Genomic DNA, 18,256 nt, shown 5'->3' with positions numbered 1-18,256 from the left:
CTTTGGATGTGTCTGTCCATCTCCTTTTTGTGGAGTAGCATTGTGCTAAAGAATCCAGTGTTTGGTTCTCTCGGCTTTCCTTTAAATAGAAGAGAAGCTTAGCCCTTATGCTTAACCTGACCCTGATTTTTTTTTTTTTCTAATTGAACAAAGCAATCGGAAGGACAGCAGGTAGCCATTCAGATAGTGTCAGAGGGTTTTTGGAAAGCATTTTAGTAAGAAAAGACTTGATTTCTAGAATCCTTAGATTTCTAGCGTGTGGGGGAGTAAGTCATTAATGATTTTGGGTTTCTCTACACTCCTCCCACAAAAGCATGTGTTAAGGCACAGGAACTAGACTGTAGAAACATCAAGCGACTTACCCGGGCTGCCCTGCTGAGATGGATACTGGCTCAAACCAGAATTACCCAGCGCCTTTCCGTGCTGCTGGAAGTCTCCTTTCATGTCTTCGAGCTGATGTTACTGGTGACTTGCTCATACGGACAGTCAAGATTATCAAAGCGCACTGAAAATCAACAGGAATAGCCCCCATGTCCTGGACAGCGTGTTTTGCGTTGGAGCCCAAAGCTGCTAGACCAGGCTCGTGTCAGCGCGGTGGGAAGGGGCAGCATTCCCCCGTCCTGCGGGGAAGGGTGATCCCAAGGGAAGCATCACGGAGCGGGTGTCCTGCGGCCACGGAGCTGGGCGGCCAGGATCCATCCAGAGCTGGATAACCAGCTCACATTTCACCTTCCATAAAGGGATGTGTCTCGCTCTTGTAGTGGGATCAAGGATAAAAGGCTTAATCAGTGGGTCAGGGGAAACACTGAGGAAGTACTGAGCATTGCTCCGTGAAGCAACAGAGCTGCAGGAGGCAGAGAAGGCAGCCAGGCACGTGTTTATTGCCCAGCGATGGTAATTCTGCCATTCCTCCCTTTATTCTTGTCAGCTACTCCAAATGCTTTCCCCCCCTGTAGTGGCAGCCCTGTCTGAAGAACGCTGCAGGAAGACTCTGCTTAGTTTTATACCTGCCAGCTGCCTTCCTCCGCTCCTCGCTTCTGTAGCTAAACTCTTGCATCAAACTCATGTTTCTGCACTTTGTTTTAATTCAGCAGGACAAAGCTAAATTCTCTTCTTTGCTTTCAGAGGCTTTTCAAACCTAGTCAATCTATGCAGTGCAGACCTACCAGTTGTAAATTGAAATGAATTAAAACTCTCTCAGCCTGTCATCTCAGAGTTTATGAACTGCCAGAAGCTGACCCCTGAATAACAATGAAAGAGCCTTGAAACCTGCTCTTCCCAGAAGGATCTGGATAGGATGATGTTCAATGGAAAACTGACACTTTTAGTTCACCCCTGTGAATATTTTGCACTCCTGGGGTGGGGGTGCGGGGCAGTGAAGAAAAGCTGCCGAGAGCCAGGGAGTTAGCAACCTGCTCCCTATAGATTATTCACCATCTCCTCTCTGCCCCGTGCTTTTGCTGAAGGGCTTAATGCTCCTATACTGCATTTTGTAACTAATTCACTGACCCCGCTGCAGCACTTAAAGTGATGAAGTGGATGCAGAATTCTACCTCTGTCCCTTGTTTCCAAGGCAACCATCTTGCCTTCCTTCTCCAGAAGTGTCACACTTAATTTGCTCAGTCATAGATACGATTGCAAGAGTTTATAGCAAGAAAGGGAAGGCACTTCCACCTTTTATTAGTGGAGGTGCAAATTAACCCACTGGGCTAGTGTCTCCTCCTGACACTGCCGTGCCACCTTCCCGAGTGCTTTTGCTCACCCCGGAGTCCTCCCCGCGAGGTTTGGAGGGTAGCGGTTGGATGCTCTGCCGTGCTGTTCAAACCCCGGGTAGTGAACCCCTTGGAAATCTGTGTGTGTTGCCACTGCAGATTCCTTTGCAGGTGCCGAGCGTGCTCCCTGACTTCTGTGCCTGCATTTGGGGGAGTGAGAAGGGTTTCCCTTACCCTCTGCTGCAGCGTGTATACTCGTGGGCTTTTCCCATCCCTTGTCCCTGGTGTCATGCAGTAATCTCCCCTCGGTGGGACACAGACAAAAAAAAGCACTCCTCCTCTCCTTTCTTGCTGAGGCACCTGGGCCTGCCTGCCTTCCCTGTGGCAGGCACATGGAAGGAATCTTTGGTGGTTCTACCCACGTTCTGCAAATCGGTTTCATAATGCAACCGTGTATGGCGTGTTAAAGGAATGTGAGTCTCCATCTGTGCGCAGAACACCTCTCCCCGGAGGAGCCTGAACTGTCACCTTTGGCCCTAGCATCAGCTCGGGGAAAACTCCTTCTCTGTCTTACTCATTTCTATTTTTTATGAACCTGACTTAAGAACTCGGACATCTCTTGGTATTACAGGAGTTGGAGCAGTGATTGCAGGGACACTGCTATATATTTATTGCTAGCGTATGTTGCCTTTCCCCAGGGCTTACTGTTGTGTACCTTCCACGTTTGTCTGCGAGAGGACTGAATTAAACTGGAATGCTGTTAATTCCTCCTTGTGGTGACGGTGACCTTCCAGTAAGCTTGGAGCCCTTACATGGTATCATGGGAGGTGGAGAATCGTTCATAACCGAACCTTGCTGGCAAGGTGGTGATCTGCAGCTTGGCATCTGGTTTCAGAGAAAATTGTCCATGTACAAAACAAGCAAACTGAAATATTTGTGACCTAGAATGGGAAGTGAATTAGCTGTAAGTATCTGGAAGCTGCAGCTGTGCTTACTGATTCTTATTTTAACCTTGCTTATAGAGCAGAGTGATGACTTCTGATGTAAAATTTGAGCTTGGAAGCTGCAAACCAGACAGGCTCATTAAGCATTGGTCAACCCAGATTCCTTTTTTCATTCAGTCCTTGACCCTTGCTGTCTTATCTCCCTGTAGATTATAGCAACCCGTCTGGACACCGCTTCTTAACTGGCAGGATCACAATTAATACTTGTGCCACTGCTGTCTGGAGTTTCTGTGCTTTGCAGGCATTCTCAACAAGCTTGCAAAGTAGTAAGAAATGATCTCTTACTCCTGCTCCCTTCACTCCGTTTCAAAGGACTGGGAGCGGCTAAGAAATGTTTCACAGACCAGAGAGGAATCTGCCTCTTCCAGGGGATGTTCTGGACAAGGGGCACTTTTGAGATCTGCAGAAGCTTTTCTTTTCCCGTAGTGCTGAAGCAGCAGTCTGCGAGCACCAGGTAAACGGCTATGTTTGTGCCAGGGCAGTCGGCTCGGAAAACATCAGTGAAACTGTTTGGGAGTAAATGGTGAAACAGGGCACTCTGTCAGCAGTACGCTAAGCCAGCCTGTGTGTTAGGGTCAGTGGTGAAGGCAGGGTGAGGAGGGACTTTATCTTGTCTGCATCGCTGACCGATGGGAGAGTTGCACTGTGGGAGAGCAGCTGCTTTCTCACTTAGTGGCCAGTAGCTTCTTGAGCCAGATTAGGGCATTTGATGGAGCCAGCAGTCCCCAGCTGAAGAGCAAATCTTCACTAATAACATTTAGCACCAGTGCAGAAAGCAGAATCTCTGTCCCTGCTGGAAAATTGCTTGCCAGGAAATACTCTGCTACTCCATACAGAATTGCTTGAGGCTTCTTCCAAGAGGTCTTTGATTTTCTTAGAACTTCAATGAATTTCTCTTCTCACTCTCTATCCTCATTACCATATATGCATATGCAAGTATTTGAAATCACCTCCCAGAGGATGAAATCATTATGACTAGAGTACAGTGATTCAGGTTTCTGCTGTTAATAAAAACCTATTTTTACTCTCCTGGTAAGTAGGACAGAAGGAAAGAAAGAGGCAGAGCTGAAACACAGCAAAATAAAAACACTAGTTGCTATAGACTTCTAGGCTTTCTCCCTTTAAAATACTCCTTTTCATAACGGTCATTCTGATTTCATTTGTCCTGTATATTCCATTCTCCTTAGGTCCCTGGCATTTAGTTTGGGTCCCTCTAGCTCCAGTGCCCCTGGCAAAAATAGCTGGTGGCTGTGTTGGGTCTTCTGTTCCTGTGCTAGATGATCCTGCCAGGCTGGCTCAGCCTAGGCTGAATTTGCTATCTTGGCAGTCACTTCCTTGATGAAAGCAGTCTTCCAAGGAAAGGAAATCAAATGATCAGATTAGGAGTGCTGTGCGCCATGCACATCACCAAGGAAGCCATCCACAGGGTTTGCTAAAACTGTTGGCCAAAACCTAGTTATGTTGGACCCGCTCACTTCCTGCCAGCCCAGTAGCTGGGATGACATTTTACTTAACTCTTGTAATGCCACTTCATGCACCAGAGGTCGTACCTGACAAATTAGATCTGCGTCCAGTTCTCTGGCACTTTCCTAAAATATGCTGCTTTCACCACGGCTTCCAGTCTAGTCGTGTTATGGCCATGGAAGAAATCCCAGTGGATCCACATCAGTGTGTAACTGGAAAGTGCCAGCCTCATCGCTGTTTGGGGGGTTGTCCATCTGTTCAGACTGTAGGCATGGAAGGACGGAACGTGATTCCTTGCATGACGTTGACATGCTCTGTGATTAACCAAAATACATTTCCTTTTGAAACTTTACGTTATAGGGACTACTTCACTCTTTCGTACTGCAAACGGCAAGATGCTGCCTTCCTCAGAGCAGTGGGCTGACTTTAGAAGTCAATCGCTACAGAGAAAACGGTTTGAGGATGCTAATTGTGAAGCAGGGTTTCTGGATAGGGGTTCACTCCTCCTCTGAATCCTAGCTGATTTGTCCCAGTAGCTACACTTTCATTTGTTTATCTCCTAACTCCTTCCTTTTGCTGGATAATTTTGTTAGATTGCCACTTTTTTTTAGGCCTACTGTCAAAGCAATGCAAGACTAGAACAAAATTATAATTACCATTCTTCTGTGCAGGAGGTGCATCCAACCCTTATTTCCTAAAATGAATTTGGAACTAGAGTGATAAAAACCAGATGGCTCAGGTTTGTAAGAGCTCTTTGGTGACTGGCTTCGGGCCCTCCTCAGTGGTTATTAGCCAGGAGTTACTGTGCAAACTACGGAGGGGGAAGCACTCGTGTCACATCAGGCTTGTCTAGGGCAGCAGTCATCGGGCAAAGAAGTGAATATGCTGCGAGGGGATAATTTTGGATCTTGCTCTGCTTTTGAGGTGTGTTTTTAGAGAGACCGTAAGTTGCTTCCTAAAGCAGCACCCTTTTGTGGCCCAAAGTAAGCTGTGAGAGGGAGGAAAAAGGCTTAGACTTTCTAGGCTACCTCCTGCTGTGAAAGACTCTGAATGTCCCTTTGTGCAGGTGAGGGGCATCTACATAATATTTAGCAAGGTGAGCACAAGTGCAGTTGATCTGGTGAGGCTTTTCTTTCCTTTGTTACTGTGCAAAGGACCAGGAAGAATAGGTCCCAGTGGCTTAACTGACATCCAACCCACAGGGCAGAAACAGGGGGGCTGATATCGGTGCCAATTCAAAAGTTTATCAGGAAAGCAGGCTGCAGTTCAGGAGATGGTCCTAAATGTGGGAGGTTTTGATGCTTTCTGACCCTTCCTCTGTGTAGAATGACCCTCCAGGGCAAGGCGTAAGTGACAGCCTGATAAAGTCTCTGTAGCACAGCCTCCCTGCTGCAGGGACAGCCAGCTGCTGGGCACACCACCTTCAAAGGCAGCAGAACACCACCATTTATCAGGGAGGGAGCAACTGGATGGCCATCGCCTGACCTTTTCATTTGCTCGCCATAAGCAGCTGATTCTCCCTGCTGTGGGACGTGTTGCAGGGGGAGCAAGGAGTAGTGTGGGCTGGAAAGGCATGTTAGAAGTACCTAGGTCTGGAGGAACTTCTGTTCGCACCCGCATTCAAGAGAGGATCGGTAGGAGTGCGGAGGTTCCAGCAGTACTTCTAGGAAACTTTTGGTGCCTGCATGCAGCGCTGATAGATGTCCCAGAGACAGTCTGGTGTTGGAACCCTGCTATGAAGGTATGATAAAAACTTGAGACCACCCATATGGCTTCTGAGATGCTGATGTGATGCAAGCCTGTTGGATTCTTGATCTGATTAAGAACAGCTTTCAGAGCTGGTATCCTTTACTGGGCAGATGGTAGCACTATGGCTACTGGTTTTAATGGTAATAGAAGTCCCTTGAGACAGAGGTGGGATAAGAAGATAAAGCATAAGTGGTTTTGCTGTGGTCTTGTTGAAAACTGCCTGTTTAAAGTAAATACCTGTGAGTAAATACCACTCTCCTTAAACTGACATTCGGCAACCTTTCTTTTGTCTTGTTGCGCTGGATTAGCCTCAGCTTTAGGATTGAAGTTTCTTCTTTTCTGCTTGCTCTGGCAATACAACTCAGGAGCTCTAGCAGCTCTAGTAATGTGGTTTGACTTATAGGTAGGTAGTTTGGACTTGAGTTGGTGATGGAGAACGTCTTCCTGCGCTCTGTTTCCAGGCAGACCTGTTAGTTTCTCCTTAGCTGACAAAGCACCCAGTGGATGGAGCACCTCGTGGAGCGGCTTACACAGCTGTTGGTGTCCCTGCAGCGTTGTCAGCAAGACAGAGTTGCCTTTCTTGACCCTCGCCTCTCTCAGTTATTACACATTTAAAAACTTGCAGTGACACAAAACTGGCTAGGAAGTTTTCCATAAACAAACTGCACATACCTTTGAATATTGGGGTGGAATGGGACCATCTTGTAGTGTCAAGGATTTCTCCATGCCTTCTGAAAAGTGAAGCTGTACTGATGAAACTCTGCTCTTGGACTCTTTGCAGTTGGTTTCGTAAGAAACATGCTCAGGCAGAGGCTCTGGTGCCCATACCTCCCAGCCCAGAAACAAAGGACAGGTGGAGAAGTATGACGGCGGTGCCTTATCTGGAAGATCTGCATGGCTACAATGAGGAAGAAGATGATGACTTGTATGACATTGAAGATGATATCATCTACACTCAGGACTTCACAGTACCAGGTAGGAGAGAATGATGCTGGGACGGGTAGGGCAGAAGTGGCTTTTTTTGGTTTTGTCTGTTTAAAGCCCTTTGAGAAAGGCCTCGAGGTCCGAATAATCCTTTCAGCAGTGGAGGAGACTATTGATTATTAAGTGGTGTGAGTGACGCATAGTGAGTGAGCCATGGTGCTCCGGGTGCCTTGGTCCTTTATTTCATCAACCAGGATGCCCCTTCCTGCGTGTTACCCATATGCCAATTTCCTTCCTCCACCAGTAATAGCTTGCTCCTGCTGGACTTGGTTCTTTAGCACATTTCATTCTTTCGGCCAGTTTTGCTAGACTGAGTTATTTTGGAGCAGAGCCCTAAAATGACTCAGTGTTCAGAGTAGATGGCACATCTGGGGAAGAAGGATGCTTGTAGCCTTACACTGAGGCCTTTTTTCTGCTCCAGTCTGGTAACTATCTGTTTACAGAATTGCTTCTTTCTTTATTAGGGATTTCCTGTTGTTTTAAGGTAAGCTGACAGGGGCGTGTGTGGCTTTAACCATGCGGTTCTTACGAAGCGGTGGTAATGAAGTAGCTTTCCTTCTCTGGCCTCTCTGTACCTGTAAGCCATGCAGCTTGTGAGCGGAAGGCTGAAGGGCATGTCTGTGGTAAGACTAAGGACACAGACTGCTCAGCTTTACAGTCATCGCAGCAGCGGTACTCTATGACCAAGGCAGCAGTTCCTTTGTCTCGCTGCCTGTGTTCTCACTGCCTACATCAACAGAACATGAGTTTCTAGATTAATTGCTCCGGCCTAGTTTAATTGTTTTGGAGGGAAGGTTTCAAGTACTGTTTGTAGGGATGCTGATGTACTTTACCACAGTGTGATTAGAGGTACCTGCAACTGACCTTTCCTTGTGATATGGAAAGCCCTAGTTTCTATAGTTCAAGACTAACCAAGCTGCTTTAGTTTTTCCTTAATGATGGCCTGGTGAGCTTCTGTGGACCTGAGTAAAAGCAAGGTCTGGTTTTACCAAACCTTGCACCTGAAGACCTCGTTTTTCTCTTGGTTTCCTGGTTAGGCAGAAATTGCTTTTTTTGAAGCACTACCATGGAAGAAGAAAGTGGCAGGCCTTGAATCGTAATTGTACCCAATGCTGAAAATTTCTTTGGGCAACAACTTGAAACAAGATTGGCTTCCAAGGGGAGAAAGGGAGAGGCTTCTCTGAGCCCAACTCGCTAAGCCAGCGCTTTGCTCCATGCTGTATGACATCCTTGGGTAACAGTCCCCAACAGGGTGTCTGCTCAGATGTTCAGCCAAACGGATATGTAGGTGGGTCGGAGGTGGAGCCTGCCAAGATGAAGGGAGTCTCATCAAAGTGAAATAGATTTATTTCCAAGTGCTGATTCACTGGTGACAGTCGGGTAATTTATAACCTTTTCTAATAGAACTAATGTCCCAGTGCCAGCTGGGTGACCTGCAGAGCTCTGTCCTTTGCTCTCTTCTTACATCCCGCAGACTTTTGTGCTAGAATCTGACTAGGGCCAGGCCTTTCCTCACAGCTTAGTGGAGGCTTTTTGAAAGGAGGGATCCTCTTAAAAATGCGATAGGCTCGCTGAAGCACATACTTGATTGCTAGGGCCTTTCTAAGTACACAAGCAGGAGAGAAGAGGACTGCCAGATGCTTTCCCTGTTGTCAGAGGTTAGCTGTTTTCCTTTGCAAGAGCTCTTGCTGGGAACAGCCCATGCATAAATGCCCGAGACGTAATTCTGCAGAAACATTGGGGCTGGAAGCCCTGTCACAGACAGTGGGGCCTGAGCACAATGATGAGGCTGCCAGGCTTGAAAATCCATAACCAGCATCACTCGCATCCCTTTCTAATTTTACATTTTCCTTTCTGAACTGGCTTCAAGAGGCAGAAGGGAGGGTATGGTTGGTCTGTGTGTGCCCGTAACCTCCCTTGGAGGGCCAGCCTTCCAAGACGATAACCTCTGTGAGAGCAGATCTGTTGCTCTTAGCACTTGACTATCTCGCAGCCAACCCAAGAGCCCACAGGACAGTCCGACGCTGCTTTTCTGGCATCAGTCTAGAGAATATGCGTGTGCATGTCTAACGGTGCTCTGTTGCTTCCCTGTGCGTTCCCAGCTGCAGAGGAGGAAGCTGAGGCAGGGCTTAGAGGACAGAGCGGAGCACTGAGCAGTCATGACGAGCTGTTTGGAGAGGAAGCCGTGCTCCCATCAGCCATGGGCACAGAAGAGGAGCGTGAAGCTTAGCCTAGGCCCCAGAGCCACTGCCCTCTTGGGCTTCCCGTGGCCTGAGCTAATGGCAGTGGCTGGAGAGTGCAGGATCATCTCCTTGCTTCCCCCAGGCTTCATCAGGATCATACCTATCTCCAGGACAGTTGTATTGTTTCCAAAGCAGATAACTTTGTTCTGCAAGAGAATCATTCTTTCGTTTTTGCCTCTATATTTTTAAGCACAGGGTAGGTGTAGGGAGTCAGCACGCTGCAGAGGAAGACAGTTTGTGACCCCTTTCAGAGTGGGTTACGCGGCTCGTGAAATCCAGCCCATTCCTGCAGACCTGCTCCACGAATGATTTTGTACAGAAGATGCATTCCTGTCTGTTCTCACTCTCGTTAAAATGTTTTGTTTCTTTTTAACTTTACCAGTGGTGATTAGCCTGCGTTGCTGTCTGGTTTATGCGCTTCCGTGTGATTAAAAAGTGGAAGCTTAGGCAAGTTTCCAACATCAGAGAGTGGTTGTGTGTCCAGCAGGCCCAGGACAGAGCTGTCTGTCCCGGTTGCTGTTGAGGGTCTCTGGCCTGCAGCCCTGTAGCTTGGGAGTCGCACGTTACCGTCTGCGCTTGGAAAAACACCGTGCTTTGCCCTCCCTCTGAAGAACAGCAGAGCGTGCGAGATCCTTGTCTTGGTCGGGTGAGGGTTGGCGCTGAGCCCTCCGCACTGAGCGGGCGAAGCGTTGTGCCCTCGTGCGCACGCCTTCCTGCCGTTAGACTGTCCGTGTCCGCTCCCAGGCCTCCTCCCGCCGTGGGCGGCCGTGGCCGCAGCCCGCGGGCAGTGTTACTGCCCCGTGCACGCCCGGGAGCTCGGCCCGTGCAGGTGCTCCTCCGGCAGCCGCGTCTCTCTGCCAGCTGAGGTGGATGTACCCCCACGCAGGCAGGTGACTGTGATAGTGGGAGATCATCTCCAGAACAGTAATATCAGCTATTATACACTCCCAATGCAAACAGCAGTATTTAAACCCAAATAAGAGCTGTCATTCAGAAGGTGACAGGCAAATTACTGGAAGAATTTTGAGTTCTCGTGTGTAATTTGTGCTGTTTCAGAGGGATTAGAGACCTAAAGGTTAATTGTGGCCCCATAGGCCAGCACTTCCCATGTTACAGTTAGCCAGGGTGGGTGGGCTGGACGTGATTTTGGTTTAACTTAACTGGTGAATGGTGACGGGTTTCAACCTTTCAGTTATTTCAAGAGTTGTTGCTTAATTGCTTAGGTAGATAGTGAAATAAAGCATTGTTTCCAGCCGGTCTGAATGTCCTCTTCCCGGCACTTGGGTGTTACGCTTTTGTAGTGCTGGTGACTGAGTTGGATGCGTCCATGAAGAGTGGATTCCCTGGGGGCTAGCGAACACAGCAGTGGGCTAGAGCTCAGGAAGTCCCCAGGGAACCATCCGGAGCAGGAGGAGGATTTCTCTATACTGGATGTTCTTGTGCTGCTCCTGAGCAGCCGCCGCTGTCAGGCAGGGCCCTGGCTTAGGTAGGTCCTTGAGTCTGAACACGTGTGGCTCTTTGCCACCCCTGATTTGGGAACATATTTGAGCATGGAACAAATGCTTCTCCCTCAGACAAATCACCTCTGGCTTGGCTTGCCCTAGAAAGGGCAGAGAGCGTAGTGCAGTGTGCCCCCAAACCCGGCAGGAACAGATTTGATTTGGACTTCAGCACTGAACAGCTGAGAACGGGTCCACTGCGATGGATCGTTCTCTCTGCTTTACCCTACAGCTTCTGATCAGGCTGTGGCAGAGGTCAAGCTGCTCACAGGACTTGTAGAGATCCCTTAAAATAAGGCTGTTAACAAAAAAAAAACAGGGTAAGAGGGGCTGGTGAGATGGGATATGAAGGTGCAGTTTGCCGGTTCACTGTTTGTGATGGACAGAAATCCCCTCACCAAAGTGCAGCACTCACAACAAGCTCATGGGAGGAGCGGGGGTGAGGAGGGAGCCGAGCGGGGGTACAGAATGCTCCGGTGGGTTTGCATGGCATTTGCAAAGGCAGGGGGGCAGCTTGCACAGAGAATAAGTGTTAATCTTTTTTTTTTACCCAAGTCTTCCTGCAGGATCCTTTTGAACTTGCTCAGCTCCGTGTGAGTGTTATATTTCTAACAGTGACTCCATATTAAAATAAAAATTAAAAAAAACCTTGTAAATGACTGATCAATTCAGTTATGGTTCTGTTGGGCAGCGAGAGCAGGAGTACAAGTGACTCATAGGTGGGAGTGGGTGTTCAATTTGGGAGGGGAAAAGAGGGAACCTCATTAAATCTTGCATTCTTCAGAGGAAGAATGGGCTTTGAGAATGTGCTTTTATTTTTAAAGGGTTATTTAAAGATTTATGCAGCTCTGTAGAGAGCTTTAAATGTTACATGCCCCTGGTTCAATCAGTGTTAAACATCTCTTCTGAGGGAAGTGCTGAGGAGAGAATAACTGTGGCACTGAGCACGTGACAAAGCATCCTCTCCAGAAGTGGCTGCCTTCTTCTTTGGAGAGAGGCAGCATATGCAATAAATGGATGTAAGCATCTTGCTTGTTGCTTTTGTGCTGTGTTTCAGATTTAGAAGGCTGTGCTCTGCTTTTTTTTCCTCCCCTACCATTAACCCCTTCCTGCACTGCAGCCCAGTCCTCCTGCAGAGGCAAATGGCTGCATAGCTTGATTCTGGTTTTGGGGTTTTTTGTTTTGCTCCCTTAGCATTCAGTCTGAGGCTGGAAAATAAAGCCAGGACTGGAGTCTTTAAGTAAAGCCTGGTGCTTGAAAAGGTACGTTTCTAGCCGCAAATCATGTATGCGTGTTTGTGTCTGACAAACAGCAATTCAAAAGCTCTTCACGGTTTTATTTTGAAACCTTTTTTGTGCCTGAATGAGCTGGATGGAGCCATTAAGAAATGTGAGAGGTGGCAAGGACGAACATGCACGTTCTCAATGCCTCTCTCAGCCCTCCTTTTATTTATTTTATTTTTAGCGCTGTTCATGCACCGGTAATGGTAAGGTAGGATATAGCTGTTTGAACAGACACAGCACTGGGTCACTGGCTTCCGCGTGGGCGGACAGTTGCCAAGACTTCATCCCATGTTGAATTTTTATTTTCATTAATTTGAACGTCAGCAACTGTCATTGGTGAAGGAGGTAAAATTAGCTTGCAATTCACCCTCCCTCCTTGGTATCCATAATAGACTCCTGGGACTGTGCTTTTCAAGCAGGCTGGGAGGGGGAGGAGGGAAGAGTCACACAAAGACAAATGAACTGTTTGGATTTTTTTTTTTTCCCCTCCCTAGTCAGAAATGTTAATGGACTTGGCCTGAGTTCAGCTGAGGGAGGGGAAGGATAAGTGTTCAGCTTTGCTCTGAATGGGGTTATTTGAGGCTCCGCAGACATGCGGCTGGGATGTAGGGAGAAGAGGAAAAACCCTGAACTCCGGGTGGGGGGTATGGCCGGGCTGCGCTGCGCTGGGGCTGCAGCCTGACCCACGGCGAGCTGCCCTGCTCCCCGGTCGCTGGGAGAGCCCCGTCCCCGGAGGAGCTCTGGGGACAGCGTGTCCCCGTCTTCTGGAGGGGCTCCTAGAGGTTGGGGGGCTCGGCCTTTTCTAGCAAGTCACCCCCTCTGAAGGGGTCAGAAGCTGGAAGCTGATCAGATCGATAGCAGGTCTGGAAGCGCACAGCCGGGTACGGCTAGCCTTTCTGCTTCGTGCTGCTGAGCCTCTCACCTTGGAGTCATTTTCAGAAAGTATTGAAGGTAATGACAGATGTCCAGGGTGCTTCCATCCGTTGTGGCGAGCTGTGCGAGGAGCTGGGTCTGTATTTCTTGGGAGGTGCAAGGACAGCCCCCCCGGGGGGAGCGCAGTGGGTGCCGTCGGCTCTGGCAGCGGTGGGCTTGGGTGCACGCAGCCAGCGGCCGTCCCTGGCGAGCCGATCCTTGTCTCCTCCCGTGGCAAGGCAGAACCGCTCAGGTAAGCGGCAACAAGCCAGTAACGAGGAGCTGTGTCAAGGCTTGGTGGAGCCATCGGGACGGATACAAGGGGCAGCTCACCAGCAGGTCTGTGGCGGAATCGATTTGCATTTGTAACCCAGAGTCGCCCTACAACAGGCGGATCCGTCCTACCCTCCCTCTCTCGCTGTTTTTGGGCCCCTGGCCCGAGCCTGTGGTAGACCAGCAGTACCTCACCCCTTTCTGCGTGGCCAGAGGCCCGGCTCTGGCATGCTGGAGTGTCCAAACCACAGCACGGGGAAGGTGCTCCCGAGCTCTTAGCAAGCCGGGAGCGCAGCTGACTGGCTGGAAGAACTGACTGCTTTGATCTATAGATCAATCAGCAGGGTAATTTCTCAAGGTAGTTCCTGCCTGGGCCCAGCGCTGCAGCTAAGCCTGCTTTTAGGGGCAGAAATCCGCTCCCCGGTGAGCACCCTGGTTCTCTGGTGCTCGCAGCCTGCGCCAGGCCGTGCTGGCCATGGAAGTGCTCAATCTGCTGCCTTATTTCCAAGGATGCGTTTTTGCTCTAGCCTGCCGGGTATTGCCCTGCTGCAGCCTGCGCTTCGCTCCTGGTCTCCGCACCGGTGAGGCTTTACCAAAGCTGGTCCCCACCAGGCAGAGGGGCCGTGGTCTGTGCTGGGTCCAGGCTCCCGCCGCCGCCACCGCTTCGGGTCTCTGCGAGCATTCGGCAAGGCGGATCCCTCTCCCCAGCGCGAGCTCTCCGGGCAGAGGAAGGTGGGTGCTGAAGGTGACTTTGTCTGAACAAGGTGACCTCTGTGTCCCCTTGCAGCTTTTGTCTCCCAAATGACTCTTCACCTGCGGAGGACTTGCCGGGCTCCCTGTAATAGCCGCGTGGGGACGGAGGACGGGAGCAGAGCGGACGGGAGCCCGCAGCGGTACCAGGAGGGATGCAGCGAGGTGGAGGAGAGCCGAGGGGTCCGAGGTGGACCCCCGCCGTTCTCCTCCAGAGATGCGGCTCTCCCACGACCCCATGTGTGTCCCCCTCCTCCCCGAGCTCAGCAGCGGTGGGGTGATCATTGGCGCAAGTACAGAGAGATGACGTGCTGTTCGGCCTTGGCGCAGAAAGGATTGAGCATCCTTTAAAGAAAATTATACGTAATCGTCTTACAGCCTTCGCTTCCACTCAAGCCTCTGAGTCATAACTGAAGGGCCCTGGAGCGTGACATTCCTGCTGGAAGGAAATTGCCTCGGCTGGATCCGGTGGGGGGGAGCCGGGAACCTGACGAATCCTCTCATGGGCCCTGGTTCTGGCCGGGGGCTGCGCCGCGTTACCCGTGGGCGCGCGCGGGGCTGCGTGTGCCGCCGCGTGCCCTCCCGCTCCGGGCCAGGGCTGCGCCGGGGGGGCCCTTCATCGCTCCCTGGGCCAACGGATGCGCCCCGAGCCCTGTCCAGCCATGGCAGGGGGCAGATGCCTCTGGAAATGGCTCTTCATCTGCTGTGCCGAGTCACGCTGAGCTGGCCCATAGAAGAGGGGAGAGGGGCTGGTCTGAAGCCATTCTCCCATCTGGGTGTCCCCTTCAGGGGACGGTGGCATGGCTGAGCTGCTGCATCGCTGCCTAAAGGGGCAGTGTCCTCGGCCCCTGCCGGACATGGCCGCGCTGCCATGGGTGAAGCAGACCTTCCCGTGCGCTGCGAAAGCGGATGGGTGTTTGCTCTGCAACCGCCAAGCCCCTGGGTGGGTGCTCTGCAGGTCTGCGGATGGGGCTGGGACTTGCACCCTCCTCCAGAGAAGGTAGCAGGAGGGAGGAGGAGGAGGAGGAGGAGTGACTTCCTCCACTGCTGCCCCTCTGCTCCCGGCCAGGAGCCGGGCTGCTGCCTGGGGGTTCAGGGGGGGCACGGCGGCTGCCCAGCCGGCTCGGGGAGGAGGGAGCACGCCGTTCTCGAGGCCGGGACCGGCCATGCCCGTGGTTCTTGCTCACTGCCTCAGGTTTTCTTTTCTCTTGTGTGCCGGGGACCGCCAGCTGCTGTGTGCTGGAGAAACAGGGGTAAAACCAGTCCTCGGTGGGAGCTGGGAGGGAGACGTGGTCTCGGGCTGCCTGCCTCGCGCGTCCCCCGTTTGGGCTGCCTTTCCTGTGGTCCTCAAAGATGTAGAAACGGGCTCTGATGTCCCTCGGGAGCAGCGTGCCTTCTGGGCGAGGGGAAGGGTTGCTCTTCGGCGGAGGCGAAGCTCCGGGGCTGCTGCCCTCCCTCTGCCTCACCATCTCCCTTCCCTTGCAGGACAGGTGCCTGAGGAGGAGGCAGGGCAGAACGGGCAGAGCCGCGGCAAAGGGCTGCCCAAGGCCGTGTGCATGAACGGGACGGAGACGGGACAGCTGAGCACCAAATCGAAGGCAGAGCGGCGGGCGAGCGCCTCTTCCAACCCCTCCCGCAAGGCCTGCTCTGCCAGCAGCAAGATCCGCAAGCTCTCCACCTGCAAGCAGCAGTGAGGCGGGAGCCCCCGCGCTCTGCACAGGTACGGGCGGCCCCGGCCCCGGGGGGGTCGGTCACCCCGGGTGACTGCCCAGGGAAGGGGGGGACACGTCCGAGTCTGCCCCAGCCGTGGGCAGCAGCAGGGAGCTAGAAAGGGTGTTTTGTAGTCCCAGGTGCGGGGAGGGGAGAGGTCTGGGTCCCGCGCATCCCTCTGCAAACGTCCCCGGCAGCCAGAGCCTGGATCCCCTGCAGTGCCGGGGGGGTGCAGAGCCCAGCGGGGACCCCCCCGTCCCCCCTCCTCCCTGTGCCCTGCTCTGCTGCCTGCCTGGCTCTGCTCTCCCCCCTCCTCGCAAGCTGCTGCCGTGTCAGACGAGAGCTGCTGTCGTAATCCTTTCTCCCCTCCTGGGCTGCGGTCAGGCTGTCGTGACGACCCCCCTCCCTGGCACCAGGGTCCCCCGGCTGTCTCCCCTGCTGCTCCCGACGGGGGGGAGCACAAAGCCTGCGGCGTGCGGAGGAGCTGGGCTGCAGCGGGATGCTGAGCACCGGGATGTTTCCAGCGGTGTCCCGGAGAGAGATCCCCGCGGGACCTCCCCCCTGGTCTAGGAGGTGGCCGTGTCACCCGTGGCCGGGCCACCGCCGTGCCCGAGCCCCTTCCTCTCCTCGGGGAAGCTGCGTGCCCTCCCTGCTTCCCCCTCCTCCTTCCGGCTCTTTCCTCCTCGGCTCCGCAGCCCCGTCCCCTTCTTCCCACCCCTCATTCATAAGTGAGCCAGCAGTGACTCATGTTCAGCGCTCATCCACCCCCGGCCTCACGCTTGCGCTCGTCACCGGCGCTCCGTGAGGCTGAGGCTCTGTTATCTGTTTGGATCACGACCAGCTTTGTGGTGTGAAAAAAGCCAGAAATAAAAGCCTGTTCCTCCCCCTGCAGCTGTCAGACCTGCGCTCAGCCCCTGTGGCAGCTTTCATCTTTAATTCATGGCTGGGAATGAGTCACCTGCATGGGGAGTTACTCTATCGGCAAGCAAATGCCTTGGATCGGGGTCTCCCCGGGGATCTGCTGCTCCTCTCGCCCCTTCCTGCTCGGGTACCCGCCGCGGGGGCTCCGCGGCAGCTGCCCAGCGGTTTCGGGAAGGAGCGGGTCCGTGCCGGCTGCCGGAGCCTGGCTCGGTCGCTGCCTCCGCTCTGCTCCCGCGTGCATCGCAGGGGCGGCCGGGTTGGAAATCACCCGCTCTTGCACTGCACCCTCCTTTGGTCGGCACCTTAAAACCTTCGAAAGAAAAGAAGCGCTCCCCTCGCCTTGGCGTAAACGAAGTTCCTTGACCGCATTTTCCCCTCGGGTTTTTGCTTCCAACGGGCCAGGCGCTGTGCCGGCACGCCCGCCCCTCCTGGGCGCAGAGGAGGGAGCCCAGGCCCTGGCTCCCTCCCCTCCGCGCGGTGCTGGCGGGAGAGGGGGTCCTGGAGCAGGGCCCAGGGTGCGACCTGCCCGCGGTCGCAGCAGGGGCCGGGAGCAGAGCAGGGGTTTGCACCCCCGGTTTGGCACCAGCCCTGCCTGACCCCCCCTCCTCTCTGCTCTCCTGCAAACAGCGTCCCAGGGCCCAGGCCGGCCCGCGTCCCCCGTCCTCGCCCCATCTCTGCCTCTCTCCTGGGAGCGGACCGTGCTTGCAATCCAAAAAGAAACCAGAGGAAACCAACCGAGGAAACCGCCCCCACCTTCCCTGCGGCCCCCCGCTCCGGACAGCGCCAGGAACCAGAAGCTGATGGTGGCCAGACCCCACTTACCACCTTGGAAGATGAAATCTCCGGCTGCGAAGATGCTGCCCCTCCTCCCCAATCACTCTTTGCCAATCAAGACACTGATTCTGTTTTTAATTTTGCGATGGGAAGGGTGGGATGAGCGGGGCCGGGGTGCGGTGGGACCCGTGCCCCTCTCCCCGCCGGGCCTGGCCGTGCCCACCCTGGCTGTGTAGAAGTCGTGCAAAGCCATTGCCGTGCACTTTATGTTTTAGACTACTGTTATATATTATATATTTTCCTCTCTTTTTTTTTTTTTTTGTTTATATTTGCGGTATATTTAGAGATTCCTACACATCGTGATGTGTTTAAAATAAACCAGATGAGGAAAAAAAAACAGGTATTACGACAAAGCAAAACTCTATTAAACCTGCATGCTGTAAAAGGGCTCAGAAAAGGGAATGGGTGCGTGCGTCGTCTTTTTTTCTTTTCTTTTTTTTTTTTTAAAGAAAAAAAAAAAATAAAGTGAAAACAGTGAGGTGGGTTTCATGTCCTTCCTCCTGCAGCAAGCGGGGTGGGGGGCAGGGGCTGGGTCTTGGGCCAGCCCCTCTTCCTGGGGGCTCCGCTCCTCTTGGGTGGGTGCGGGCCCCCCCAGGCAAACGCTGCTCTGCCGGGAGCAGCCACGGGCGCGACGCCGGGGCAGGAGCGGGCCCCAGGCCCCTGCCCTCCCCAGCAGCTCCCGGGCAGGGCCGGACGCCGTTCCCGGGCGATGGACGGTAAGAAGCAAGCTCAGAAAAGTCACAGTTGGTTTGGTTTTGGTTTTTTTTTTTTTTCTCTTTTGTTTATAGACTTAAAAACGCTGAGTTGTAGATCGAGTTAGTGCTTTGGACAGGCTTTGCGGAGGGAAGCAGCGACCCGGCCTCTTTACTCGCATGCAATTGGGGTGCCGTGGAGGGGCGCGGGGGGCCCTCAGCTGAT

At 52.7% G+C, this 18,256-nt stretch overlaps 1 protein-coding gene across 1 annotated transcript in view; it reads left to right on the top strand.

Annotated features, from left to right (window-relative positions):
• STK11 (serine/threonine kinase 11) overlaps window positions 1–17,675 on the top strand; it is a 46,835-nt gene extending 29,160 nt beyond the window's left edge. Inside the window, exons 8-10 of the mRNA XM_075524449.1 lie at window positions 6,711–6,904; window positions 15,359–15,593; window positions 17,132–17,675. Of these exons, the coding sequence (XP_075380564.1) occupies window positions 6,711–6,904; window positions 15,359–15,567 (403 nt within the window). The 3' untranslated portion in view covers window positions 15,568–15,593; window positions 17,132–17,675. The remainder of the gene's footprint in view (window positions 1–6,710; window positions 6,905–15,358; window positions 15,594–17,131) is intronic.
• The last annotated feature ends 581 nt before the right edge of the window (window positions 17,676–18,256 follow it).

Source organism: Mycteria americana, chromosome 24 (assembly GCF_035582795.1).
Source record: "Mycteria americana isolate JAX WOST 10 ecotype Jacksonville Zoo and Gardens chromosome 24, USCA_MyAme_1.0, whole genome shotgun sequence".
In the NCBI taxonomy this organism is placed as follows: Eukaryota; Metazoa; Chordata; class Aves; order Ciconiiformes; family Ciconiidae; genus Mycteria; species Mycteria americana.
Note: the sequence above shows the minus strand (reverse complement) of the source record. Positions and strands in the feature narration are given on the sequence as shown.